Below are 14,079 nucleotides of genomic sequence, written 5' to 3'. Positions count from 1 at the left end.
ATATATATATATATATATTATACACACATACTTACACTCGTATATAATTTTTTTTTTTTTTTTTTTTTTTCTTAAAGGAATTTTCCAGCCTCAGCAAGAACAGGATGCTCTGATCAGAAATTGGGTCCAGTACAACTTGTCGTCTCGATTCCCAAATAATCACGACCTGATGGGAGACATAAGTGCTGGCAGTGCAGGAGCACAGCAGAAAGTTGAAGGTCCGGGATATTAGTTTTGCCACTTTTTTTAGTGACTCCTTGTGACGAGGTGTCCAGGGCTTTTATGAAGAGTATTTTTGTGATTACGTAACATGATATAATATTCACCTCTCATATTCCCTCACTGGTCCTGCTGTAATGGCGTCGTCTACATAGTTTAGGTGACCAGTTAGATGTCCTGCTCCGCACTGGGAACAGTTCTAGATTTATCACCTGTAAGTGATATCGGACCTGCATCATTGCTGTGCCCTGATAGTACGTCTACTTTCATTAACCAACTTCCTTGCCATGCAATATTATGTTGTAGGGTGGGAAAAGGGAGTAATGTGCTTAAAGGCTTGAGAGGTATTTTTTGTGGGTTCACCTGGTGAGATGGATTCTTTAAGCCAAAGGTCAAGGTGTGCCACATGGGTCGAAGATGATGATGCAGCTGAGATGACATTTTCTGGATAACGTGGATCTGCGAGGACTAGGACTGTAGAGTATTCAGGATGGCATATGTTCAAACTGAAGTGGAAGCACCAGATGTATGGATAGAACAGGAACAACAGAGATTTATGTGCAAAGTGGTAACTTGCTTGCAGAATTGCAGGCGCACACAAAGATAGCAGAGATTTATATGCAAACTGGTAACTTGCTTGCAGAGTTTTGTGATTACACAAATATCCGAGAATTATAGGCAAGCTGGTAACTTACTTTCAGAAGCAGGTCTACTCACGAGAATAGTTTAGTTGCAAATGTGAACAGCATCAGGACAGCAGAGGCAGGCTTGTTAACAAAACTCGACATAGCAGAGCTGATCGTGCTATAGCACCAGGAACGTCTGGACTGAGCTGGGAAATATTTTGGTTGCAGACACCAGTAGTTTTGAAGATGATTGGCAGTAGCATAAATCAAGAGGAAGATAAAGTAGTCTAGGAAAAGCACTTGCTAGCAGAGTGCGCAGTGGGCGACCTTCTGAGCCGGCTTTTAAAAGGCTCAAGATGACATCAGGGGTGCTTTCTGGTCCACCATAGTAACCTGGCACCGACAAGCGTGCAGCCATCCAAAGAAATGTGAGAGAAAACCCTTGGAGCAGCCATACTTCTCCCAAAAGAGTCTGTAAAAGATGAAAGTTTATTTGGCATGATTTTTCTTGCGTGAAATTGGAGTATTAATATCTTCTGTTGGTAACAGGTCCACAATGTTTATCAGTGCGCTTTACCTTCGTCTGCTATCAAATTGGAGTGCATCTCCGTCCAGATGTCACGGGTGTCCTGAGAGAAGCACTATTGGAAGACGTTACTGATGCATTTGGCAGAGGAAGACGAGACTCTTCAACCGTTACGGTGACAAAGGGAGATTTCTAAAAAGACTCAAACTGAAATGTTGTGGTTGAGTTCGGCCCAAGGAATCATATCCGGTTTATCTTGCTGGTAATTAGAGAATGGCATTGCTTCATAGATTGATTAATCCTCTTAGTTTGCTCATTACTTGAAGGCTGGAATTTTGAGACCATGGAACCTTACATTTTCTTTGAGGAACCCTTGGCTAGCTGTGGAGCAGATAGAGGTGCTGATAGCTGACCAAAACGAGACCTCTTGGAAAACCTGTCCACCATGAGAGAGTTGGTGGTGAACTCTTGCGCCTCAGGAAGATCAGTAGCAAAGTCCTTGGAAATTTCAGCCCAAGGTTCTTGTGGAAGAGGTAGTGGTAGAAGACGACCAAGAGGCGTTTGACGTGTAGATTTGAACTGTGCACACTGGACAAGATGCCACGAACTCTTCGACGTCTTGTTTCCATCAGAGGCCACCAATAGAAACGGGAGAGAAGTTATGTAGTTTGTTCAACTTCGAGGTGGCGGGAAAGAAGAGATGTGGATCCAATTTTAGACCTTCTTGTGCGGCGTTTGAGAACGGAGTAGAAGTAAATGGAGAAAGAATAAGTTCAGTTTGGTCACTCGTGAGGGCTTGTCTTCAAAGGCATCACTAGGATCAATGGATTAGAAAGGGCATCAGCCCGTTGTTTGTTTGTTTTTTTTTATACCCCAGCTGGACCGAAGGTGAGGTTGAAGCCACAAGACTGTCCATCGACCTTGATGGAGCGTCAACCTACGGAATGACTGAAGGTATTCCAGATATGATCTGGAACTTTGGCTCTTTCCAGTTGATGTTGCGATTCCTTTTAGAACTGATTTTATAGACAAGTTATTCCTCTGTAGGAGAGAATTTCTTGCTAAAGAAACCTCCAGAGATGTCTAGATTGAGAAGAATTTTCAGATGGAACGGCTCCCGCACCAGTTGCATCCACTTCAAGCTGAAATGGCCTGTTTGACATCAGGGTGGTGCAAACCCAGAGTGGAGGGAAAAACAATATTTAAGTTGCTCGAACAGCAGAATCCGGACAGTTCCAAGAATTGGTGTCATTCCATATGAAGAGCTAACGCTTGGGAGTAGGTTTTTAATGAACTACGATAATTTGCAAAGCCTAGCCAACCCAAAATAGCAAATTCTTTCTCTGGGTCTCCTCCAGAAAAGATGATTTATCCAAGAAACAGCCATTCATGACACTCAACATTTTTCCAGTATGACATAAAGATGATTATTTCTTAAAAAACGAAGAAGATGTGAAGACCGAGAGTCCAGGTCTCTGCAGAAGGTTAGGATGTCATCCAAATAGATTAAGACATACTGGTATAGGACATCGCAAAAAGTTTCATTTACAATGTGCCAGTGTGAATCCCAGTAGACTGTCTGAGTCCCGTCTTTGTTCTCTCCAAAGAAGCCTGCAGCTGCTGGAAATGTAAATTTCCGGATTAACCCCCTTGGGGAGAAATGGAGGATAAACTACCTCCATCATGGTGGATAAACCTTCTGGAGGAAGAGGTATGGTGCATTCAAGTACTCAATTCGGAGGCAGAAATTTGTCCCTTCTGCATGGAAAATATATCTGATAAGGAATCATGCAAATGGGAAGGAGAGTTTGAGTCAGTGGTTAAGGTAGAAATTTGCGGCAGTCTACTGGGCAATCTAGCTGAATCAATAACCATGACTTTTACCCTTAGACACAATAGTCCCATGATCATTGGAAAGAGGCAAAACTAAAGAAGAATTGTCAAGTTTTAGTGCTTCAACTTGAAAAGTTGTATTCTTGGTCCAGAATTGGATATGACCACCGGGAATTGCAAAACCATTCACCGAGATGATTTTCTGAGACGTCCGATTATAAAGCAAAAGACATTTTCAGCCTTCTGACTACTAAGAAGCTAACAAAATTCCCTGCAGCTCCGGAATCAATGAAATTATTTCCAGTGAACTCTGAGGAATCGAAGAAAAATGGACAAAGGTATAAACAGTTTGTCTTAAGTAAAAGACTTACAGGGGTTATCTAGGCTTGGGACAAAGGTCTTCAGTCATTATGGGACTGCAGATCGCTGAATCGTGACAGTACTCATTGCACATGCTATCATGATTCCTTAGTATTGCAGACAGTGACTCTGTTTGCGATTTGCATATTTGCTGTCACGTATTTGCGGGAATTGAGTAGCCCAACAAGTCTAGTTGGCATATGACCGCAAGAATGCAAATCGCATACTTGTCACATGACCACCCACTTGAATTGCGAGGAATTGACTGCGTGGGCACCATGCTCATGATTCTCCTGCACAAACCAAACGATGCACAGTGGCTGCAGGCTTCTGTCCCAAGCCTGGACTACCCCACTTGACCCAAAGGCGATCTCTCTTCTTCTGTGTGAGGTCTGAAGTTTCCTCAATAGGCATTGAATTTTGGCATAGACTGTAAGAGATCCTTTTCACCATAGAAAGTCTTTCGTCAGGCGACAGGAACTTTTGGCCGACGACTATTTCTTCCGTCCAGTTTGCATGGGTTCCTGTACGGCCTCTCTTGGTGCAGCTACAAGTTACCCTCATATGTAGTACACGAGAATCTGAAGCTTTCTTCATTGACTTCTAGCAATAGAAATTGAGACATCAAAGGAAAATGGTAAATCTCGACCACCAAGATCCCATCTGATAAAGCAGCGCATATGATGTCAGAAATGTCCCAGGCCAATTCTGAAAACAATAGCGAAAGAGAGAGCGGCACTCCAAGAGAATGGTGCACAAGTAGGGTCCTAATGCTACTGTTCCAATTGGAATCCATGGCCTCGCTATTATGGGCTTATCTGGTGACATGGATCCTCTACTCCATAGGTCAGGTCAGCGCGGTCAGAGGTGATGATGCATAGGAGCTGGAAAACACTTGGCTCAGCAAGGGACAAGATGGCAGATGAGTAAGCAAAGCAGGAAGCACTAGATTATTATTATTATTATTATTAATTTTTATAGCGCCATTTATTCCATGGCGCTTTACATGTGAAATACGGGGCAAATATAGACAAATACATTAAACATGAGCAAAAAACAAGGCACACGGGTACATAAGGAGGGAGGACCCTGCCCGCGAGGGCTCACAATCTGCAGGGGATGGGTGATGATACACTAGGAGAGGGCAGAGCTGGTTGTGCGGCGGTTCAGTAGGTTCAGGATCACTCCAGGCTGTAGGCTTGTCGGAAGAGGTGGGTCTTCAGGTTCTGTTTGAAAGTTTCTATGGTAGGCGAGAGTCTGATGTGCTGGGGTAGAGAGTTCCAGAGTATGGGTGAAGCACGGGAGAAGTCTTGGATGCGGTTGTGGGAAGAAGAGATGAGAGGGGAGTAGAGAAGGAGGTCTTGAGAGGATCGGAGGTTGCGTGTTGGTAGGTACCGGTTGATCATGTCACAGATGTATGGAGGAGATAGGTTGTGGATGGCTTTGTAGGTCATTGTGAGGGTTTTGAACTGGAGTCTCTGGGCAATAGGAAGCCAGTGAAGGGCTTGGCATAGGGGAGAGGCTGGGGAATAACGGGGAGACAGGTAGATTAGTCGAGCAGCAGAGTGTAGGATGGATTGGAGTGGTGCCAGAGTGCTATAGGGGAGTCCAGAGAGTAGGAGGTTGCAGTAGTCGAGGCGGGAGATAAGGGCATGCACTAGTGTTTTTGTGGTGTCACGGTCAAGGAATGCGCGGATCCGATGATGTAGATGTAGCTGAACCAAATGTACGGATAGAACAGGAGGGATGTATAAGCAAATTGGTGTCCATCTTACAGAATACACAGGAATAGCAGAGATTTGTAGGCAAATTGGTAACTTGCTCGCTGATGAGTGTAGCAGAGTTGCATGATGAAGTTGGTAACTTGCTTGCAGAGATGTGATGAACGAAAGTGCTCGGATAAGGTGTTAATGGGAAAGGAAGCAAAACCCTGCACTGGATACAGGACAATATTTTCTGATCCTCTTGTGACTAATGACCACACATTACCGCCTTCTTTATTTTGTAGATTTGGACAAATCTGTGATTTACATCATTAATATATTAAGCCACGGAGAGATGCCCATCGTGTGTGATCAGCGCTTCGTTCCCTGTGAGATCGGCTGCGTGCGCTACTCGCTGCAGAGAGGCATTATTGACTCCTTCCACGAATTCATTGATCCAGGTGAGGAGCCATCAACAGACGGAGGAGCGAGGAGGTGTCTTTTTTTTTTATTGGTTATTGTGATATCCTTTACAGCATTGTTTTTTATTTTTTGGGGAAGTGGAGGGCAAAAAAGCAACTCTGCCCCTTTTTTATTTGTATTTTTTTATTTTCATATTTTATAATTTTTTAGATATATTTTTGGTGATGCCAAATAAGTTTAATTTTTTTATTTTTTTTTTATTTAGATTTTTCTACCTACGTTTTTGGTTGAAAAAAGGAGCTAAAATGTTTTTATTTTACTTTATATCTTTGCGATATGAGTTTTTTAGTTTCGAAAGGGATCATTCAGTTAACCAGTCAAACCGTAAAAATGAAAAAAAAAATGGCAAAAACGGTGAAAGGATATAAAAGAAAAACCCTGAACTTTGCCATTGTTTTTGGAGTATTGTTTTTATGGCAATTTTCCTGTGAAAATAACCATGGTAATATGATTCTCCTGGTCGGTACGATTACTGCGATGCCAAACTTGTAAAAAAAAAAATAATTAGTCTCCCAGCTGCCGTGATTGCGTTGAGATGCGTCCGCAATAAGTGCATGAAGTGGTGCGATTCCTGGCTGCACGCCATAAATGCCACTGTGTGAGGTTGACCGCGCCATTTAAGGGTTTAACGGGAGCTATCGGAGCTCGGCTTCATAAATACTGACCTGATGTTTGACGTACCGTTACATGCAATGTTGGGAAGTTCAGTGTTCTGGTCAGTCCTCAACCAGCGATGGTAAGGACCTGGGGTAAGGGTAGGGGATGTGACGTGGGGTCCTGGGGCCACGTTAGACCACACGTTACATGCACTGAGCACCATCTCCCCATTATTTCTTCCCCAGGAGAGCTGCCGCTCGGATTCCGCTATCACTGTCAGGCAGGAAGTAAGTGTCTTGTATCCCGCCGCGTCAGCCACCTCCCGCCGCGTCGTCCACCTCCCGCCACTCCTTTCTATGGTACATACGGCTCCTTTTTTGCTTGTTTCCAGGTGCGGCCACACATCAGATCCCCGTGTCTGGATTTGAGCTTGCAAACAGAGATTACCACAACCTCTTCCGCTCCCTGTGTGACTTTGTGTTTCCCGCCTCTAAACGCTGCACTTCACTTTACTGCAAGGTTCGTACCATTCACACCACATGGAGGTTTTTCTCGGCGCCACCTCTTTACATGCGCCATTAAAGACTTCGGCCATCTTTTCTTTCGCTCAAATCAACAGTACTTTCAATAAATCTCTAAATTTAGAATGGGTTCACATGTGCATATTTCACTGTCTGTGTACGGACCTCAATGCCCAGAATTAATTTAAAGCCTTATAGCCACCCAGACCGGGTATTGTGATTCGATGCTGGAATCACAGCTACACTGCTGACTGCTGCTGTATATTGCTCTCTGGCTACTTTCTAGTACGTGCTTTATCTAACCCAGTACCAGATTCACAACTACACAGTTCAGAACTGCTTTATACTGTCTAAGCTGCAACTTTCTTGTGTTATATCTCACCCAGAGCTGGTTTCACAGCTACACTGCTCAGAAGTGCTGTGTATCTTCCCTGCTGCAGCTTTTTAGTAATTGTTCTGTCTCGCCCCAGAGCTGGATTCACAGCTACACTGCTCAGAACGGCTGTATATCTTCCATTCTGCAGCTTTTTAGTAATCTGTCTTGCCCCAGAGCTGGATTTGCTGCTAAACTGCTCAGTGTTGCTGTATACTGTTCTCTATGCTGCTACGTTCCAGTAAGTGTTTTATCTCGCCCAGTGTCGGATTCACAGATAAATTCCTCAGAACTGCTGTATGTCTTCCGTGCTGCAGCTTTTCAGTAATTTCTCTTGTCTCACCCCAGAGCTGGATTCACAGCTACACTACTCAGTATTGGTTCATCTAGTTTCCACCATGGCAATTGAAAAGTAGGGATAGTCTGCAGAGGGAAAAGCAGGAAACAAGTCATGTAGTGGCCAGAAATCGTGTTATTCCTCATGTTCACACACGACAGGTTGACTTTGATGTTTTCTTTATTTTAGAAAAATGAAATGCACAGAGTGAAATGGTGTCTGCGGTGGCTGGCCGTGAAGGCTGGTGAGTATGTAGTCATGTGTTCCCTACAACCAAGGTGCTCATAGATGATATTCAGAAAATTCTTATTGACCCTTTCACATCTGAGACAATTTTCATTTTTGCCCCCCCCCCCCCCTTGGCTCGTTTAGTCCTCCATGCACACAGCCATACGAGGTTGGTTTTTTGTATTTTTTTTTTTTTGTTTTGTTTTGCAGGACAAGTTATAGTTTTATATGACACTGTTCATTCTACCATAAAATGTGCTGAAAAACGGAAGTGCCTGTCTTCTGAGGCCCCTAGGGGCTTGTTTTTCTGTCTGGTCATTGTCTTTTTTTTATCTTTTGCATTTTTGGGGTTTAAAAAAGTGCATTTTATTGCATCTTTTTTGGGAGCTGAAGAGGCTAAAATCCTGCAATTCTGACTTGTTCAATTTTTTTTTCTTTATAGCAATTAAAGTGATTGTTCACTATATTACTGTTGTGGAAAATTATAAACATCCTGTACTCAACTCCGGTGCCGGTGCTGTTCCAGCAACACCGAGGGCTCCAGCGGCCGCTTCACTCCCTGCCCTCAGATGAAACACCGGGAGAAACTCGGGAAGCAGCAGCAGCGGTCACTTCTCCTGGATGTCAGCTTCATCTGAAGGACATGAGTGAAGGGGCTGCTGATTGGCTGCAGGGGTCATGTGTCAGACCGCCATGCCAGACCCCACGTCACTGGAACAGCGCCGGAGCCGTACCGGAGTCATGGGGATGAATATACTAAATGAGATGGGAATAAGTAATGTATGTACACAGTGACTGCACCAGCAGAATAGTGAGTGCAGCTCTGGGGTATAATACAGGATGTAACTCAGGATCAGTAATGTAATGTATGTACACAGTGACTGCACCAGCAGAATAGTGAGTGCAGCTCTGCAGTATAATACAGGATGTAACTCAGGATCAGTAATGTAATGTATGTACACAGTGACTGCACCAGCAGAATAGTGAGTGCAGCTCTGGAGTATAATACAGGATGTAACTCAGGATCAGTAATGTAATGTATGTACACAGTGACTGCACCAGCAGAATAGTGAGTGCAGCTCTGGAGTATAATACAGGAGGTAACTCAGGATCAGTAATGTAATGTATGTACACAGTGACTGCACCAGCAGAATAGTGAGTGCAGCTCTGGAGTATAATACAGGAGGTAACTCAGGATCAGTAATGTAATGTATGTACACAGTGACTGCACCAGCAGAATAGTGAGTGCAGCTCTGGAGTATAATACAGGATGTAACTCAGGATCAGTAATGTAATGTATGTACACAGTGACTGCACCAGCAGAATAGTGAGTGCAGCTCTGGAGTATAATACAGGAGGTAACTCAGGATCAGTAATGTAATGTATGTACACAATGACTGCACCAGCAGAATAGTGAGTGCAGCTCTGGAGTATAATACAGGAGGTAACTCAGGATCAGTAATGTATGTACACAATGACTGCACCAGCAGAATAGTGAGTGCAGCTCTGGAGTATAATACAGGATGTAACTCAGGATCAGTAATGTAATGTATGTACACAGTGACTGCACCAGCAGAATAGTGAGTGCAGCTCTGGAGTATAATACAGGATGTAACTCAGGATCAGTAATGTAATGTATGTACACAGTGACTGCACCAGCAGAATAGTGAGTGCAGCTCTGGGGTATAATACAGGATGTAACTCAGGATCAGTAATGTAATGTATGTACACAGTGACTGCACCAGCAGAATAGTGAGTGCAGCTCTGGAGTATAATACAGGAGGTAACTCAGGATCAGTAATGTAATGTATGTACACAGTGACTGCACCAGCAGAATAGTGAGTGCAGCTCTGGAGTATAATACGGGATGTAACTCAGGATCAGTAATGTAATGTATGTACACAGTGACTGCACCAGCAGAATAGTGAGTGCAGCTCTGGGGTATAATACTGGATGTAACTCAGGATCAGTATTGTAATGTATGTACACAGTGACTGCACCAGCAGAATAGTGAGTGCAGCTCTGGGGTATAATACAGGAGGTAACTCAGGATCAGTAATGTAATGTATGTACACAGTGACTGCACCAGCAGAATAGTGAGTGCAGCTCTGGGGTATAATACTGGATGTAACTCAGGATCAGTAATGTAATGTATGTACACAGTGACTGCACCAGCAGAATAGTGAGTGCAGCTCTGGAGTATAATACGGGATGTAACTCAGGATCAGTAATGTAATGTATGTACACAGTGACTGCACCAGCAGAATAGTGAGTGCAGCTCTGGGGTATAATACAGGATGTAACTCAGGATCAGTACCAGTACCCAGTAAGTGATTGATGGAATCGGGGTCTCTGCCCCTACATTATTTTGCTCTTAGATTAAATAATAATAATTTTTATTTATAAAGCGCCAACATATTCCGCAGCACTTTACAATTAAGCGGGAACATATACAAACAATAAATTCGGTACGAGTTAAGACAATTTAAACAGTGACATTAGGGGTGAGGTCCCTGCTCGCAAGCTTACAATCTACAAGGAAATGGGGGGACACAATAGGTGAAAAGTGCTTGTTATTTCAGGTCTGGCAATTATAATAAATAGGGATTTTCATATAAAAGCTGCATGATCCGGTCATCAGCCCGTGTGTTTAAGTGCAATAGTCAAGTATCAAGTGCAGTTATCATGTGCATGGAGGGTGTGGAGACAGATGAATAGTAGGGGGCAGATTCAGAGTGATATTTGGAAGGAGGGAACAGGGCAAAGTTAGTTTACTGAGTAGTTGATGTGGTAGGCTTGTTTGAAGAGATGGGTTTTTAGAGCTCGCTTGAATAGGTCGGGGCTAGGTATCAGTCTGATCGTCCGGGGAAGTGCATTCCAGAGAGCTGGCGCAGCACGAGAGAAGTCTTGTAGACGGAGGTGCGAGGTTCGGATTACGGGGGATGTTAGTCTTAGGTCATTTGTAGAACGGAGGGCACGTGTAGGGCGATAGACATAGATGAGAGAGGAGATATAAGGCGGTGTCGAACTGTGGAGGGCTTTGTGGGTGAGAGAGATGAGTTTATACTGGACCCTGTAGCGAATGGGTAGCCAGTGTAATGACTGGCACAAGATGGAGGCATCGGTGAAGCGGCTGGACAGAAATATGACCCTGGCTGCCGCATTCAAGATGGATTGGAGAGGAGAAAGTTTGGTAAGAGGGAGACCGATCAGAAGAGAGTTGCAGTAGTCCAGACGAGAACGAAGAAGAGTGACAGTAAGAGTCTTAGCAGTTTCAAAGGTGAGAAAAGGTCGGATTCTGGAGATGTTTTTAAGATGCAGGTGACAAGAGCGAGTGAGTGATTGGATGTAGGGAGTAAAGGAAAGTTCGGAGTCGAATATGACCCCAAGACAGCGGGCATGCTGCTTGGGAGTTATGGTTGAACCCTCCAGGGTAATTTCGATGTTGGGAAGAGTGAGGTTAGTAGAAGGGAGAAACACGAGAAGTTCCGTTTAGGAAACGTCTGGTGACAGATCCCTTTGATAATCTCCTATACAGGAGCACTCTGGGGGCCCTGATGTGTGGCGTTCTGTAGGCTCCTTGGCACCTATGGACCCTCCGCTTGTTGTTTGCGACCCCTGTCTGGACAGTGCGAGCTCTCACCCCCCGTGCGTTCTGTCGTTTCGTCTCTCGCAGGCATGGAGAATCTCTTTGAACTGCAGGATGTAGAAAGCCTAATCATCAGATATTACAAAGAGAAACTTGGTGAAGAACCGTCAACATCCAGCGTGAACCGTCTGCTGGACGTCGTGCAGTGGGATTATGCCAATAACACCAGGTGAGGAGAGCAGCGCTCAGGCAGCGAGGACGGACCGCAGAGGTCAGGGCCCATCAGCTGGAAGAATCGGAAGCTGCACGGAGTCACTAAGGGGATAAATAAAGCTTCACGGTGTCATGACGAGGTCTGACCTGTTCACATATAGGCAGAACTCAATGCTGGGAATATAATACATGTAGCAACGGGGTCCATACAGGACAAGCACGGTACAACCCTAATTCCCAATAGTTGAAGGGCGGTGGAAAATGTCGTGCAGATGGTGGAATGTTTAGTGTCTTTGCACTTTTGCATCTAGGAATATATTTCAGAAATTGTTCCCTGATTTTTATTTATTTTTGTATGCAGTTTTTCATAAATCAGTGACCTCTGACCTCATTTGCTCCGGAGAGACTCTGCCTCTCTAACAAGCTCTTTTTATACATAGTCCTATGGCTGTTTTACATTACTACCATTTTCTTTTCCCGCTTTCTAAACCCCATCCGAAATTTTCTGAGATGTTTTCCTGCTGTAAATTTCTAAATGAGTTTTTACTCTTTATGAAATGGGAAAAGCGTTCAGCGTCTGATCCATGCTCTACATTCTGCTGTAAGTAAAAATACTCGGAAAATATATTTGAGTCCCCGCGGCTGCAGGTCTCGGGGCTGTTCGACAGCTACAACACATGCAGGGATTTCCTAACAAACAGGTAATCCATGTGTTGTGGCTGTCAAACAGCCGCGGGGACTCGAACTTAATTTTTTAAGCACGACAAAGTCACTTGGCTAGCAAACGAGCATGCTCAGATAACACCTTATCCCAGTACGTATGCTCATCACTAGTGTCTGTGTGATGGCCACCAGTAATAATAGCTTGCGTCTCCATGCAGGTGTAAATGGCACGAGGACAGTGACATGTGGTACTGCGCGCTCGCCAGCTGCAAGAAGATCACGTAAGTTATTACTATTTGTATTCACATTTCATTATTTGTTCGAGCTGTTAACCCATTCACCGCCAGGCCACTTTCCGTTTTTTTTTTTTTTTTTTTTTTCGTCCCCACAGCCGTATAAGGGCTTGTTTATTGCGGGTCGAGTTGTGCTTTTGGACGACACCATTCATTCTACCAAATAGTGTACTGGAAAACGGCAAAGAAAATTCCAACTGTGGTGAAATTGAAAATAAAAAAAAGTGCATTTCCACAGCTGATCAACTGAAACACCAGGGTGCAGTGAGATATTAGGAGATGATATAAATACTAGATGGTGGCCCGATTCTACCGCATCGGGTATTCTAGAATGAGTATGTATGTATATAGCACAGGCCACGTAGTATATAGGAGCCATGTAGTATATAGCAGACACGCAGTATATAACGCACCCACGTAGTATATAACACAGCCCACGCAGTATATAACACAGCCCACGCAGTATATAACAGTGGCCACGCAGTATATAACAGTGGCCACGCAGTATATAACAGTGGCCACGCAGTATATAACAGTGGCCACGCAGTTTATAGCAGTGTGGGCACCATATCCCTGTTAAAAAAATAAAATAAATAAAAATAATAATAATTAAAATAAAAAATAGTTATATACTTACCCGCCGGGATCCAGTGAAGCTGTCCCGATGCGCGCGCTGCTGCTGCCAGCTTCCGTTCCCAGAGATGCATTGCGAAATTACCCAGATGACTTAGCGGTCTCGCGAGACCGCTATGTCCTCTGGGTAATTTCGCAATGCATCTCTGGAAACGGAAGCTGGCGGCAGCCACCACGCATCGGCGGACGACGGAAGGTGAGAATAACAGGTTTTTTGTTTTTTTATTATTTTTAACATTAGATCTTTTTACTATTGATGCTGCATAGGCAGCATCAATAATAAAAAAGTTGGTTACACAGGGTTAATAGCAGCATTAACGGAGTGCGTTACCCGCGGCATAACGCTGTCTGTTACCGCTGCCATTAACCCTGTGTGAGCGCTGACTGGAGGGGAGTATGGAGCTGGCACTTACTGGACGGAAGTAGTGAGGGACTAATTCTCAGCCGGACTGTGCCCGTCGCTGATCCCTGGCGGCCGCGACCAATCAGCAATGCGGGATTTCCGTTACAGACAGACAGACGGAAGTACCCCTTAGACAATTATATAGTAGATATAGATCTTTTCTGTCTTTGGACCTTCTTTTTTTATTGATCTGCCAGAGGGGGAAGGAGACTGATTCTGTCCAGAGGGGGAAGGAGACTGATTCTGGTCAGGGCACTATCATCGTCAAAAAATGCTAAATGTTTCTGATTTATATGCTAGTCCGTGGCCCGCTGGTCAGTAGCCCCGCAGGCCAGCTCCTACCTGTCGCCATTGGCTCCACTGTTGGCCTGCCGCTGTCATACACCAACAGTGACAAGTTTGGTATTGCCAGAACCCGGGTAATCTTGTTACCAGATCATTTTTAACGCAGACTGAAAATAGTAAAAACTAAACTCAAA

At 44.3% G+C, this 14,079-nt stretch overlaps 1 protein-coding gene across 2 annotated transcripts in view; it reads left to right on the top strand.

Moving 5' to 3' along the window:
- Window positions 1–14,079, top strand: part of MAEL (maelstrom spermatogenic transposon silencer) — a 33,738-nt gene that overhangs the window by 15,220 nt on the left and 4,439 nt on the right. For both annotated transcript variants that reach the window (XR_013223661.1, XM_077293751.1), the window contains exons 4-10: window positions 78–218; window positions 5,573–5,728; window positions 6,593–6,634; window positions 6,739–6,866; window positions 7,768–7,822; window positions 11,483–11,624; window positions 12,490–12,552. Coding sequence is in view for 1 of the 2 variants with exons in the window: in XM_077293751.1 (XP_077149866.1) it covers window positions 78–218; window positions 5,573–5,728; window positions 6,593–6,634; window positions 6,739–6,866; window positions 7,768–7,822; window positions 11,483–11,624; window positions 12,490–12,552 (727 nt within the window). In the remaining variant the exon portion in view is untranslated. The remainder of the gene's footprint in view (window positions 1–77; window positions 219–5,572; window positions 5,729–6,592; window positions 6,635–6,738; window positions 6,867–7,767; window positions 7,823–11,482; window positions 11,625–12,489; window positions 12,553–14,079) is intronic.

The sequence above is a fragment of the Ranitomeya variabilis genome, chromosome 3 (genome assembly GCF_051348905.1).
Source record: "Ranitomeya variabilis isolate aRanVar5 chromosome 3, aRanVar5.hap1, whole genome shotgun sequence".
Lineage (NCBI taxonomy): Eukaryota > Metazoa > Chordata > Amphibia > Anura > Dendrobatidae > Ranitomeya > Ranitomeya variabilis.
Note: the sequence above shows the minus strand (reverse complement) of the source record. Positions and strands in the feature narration are given on the sequence as shown.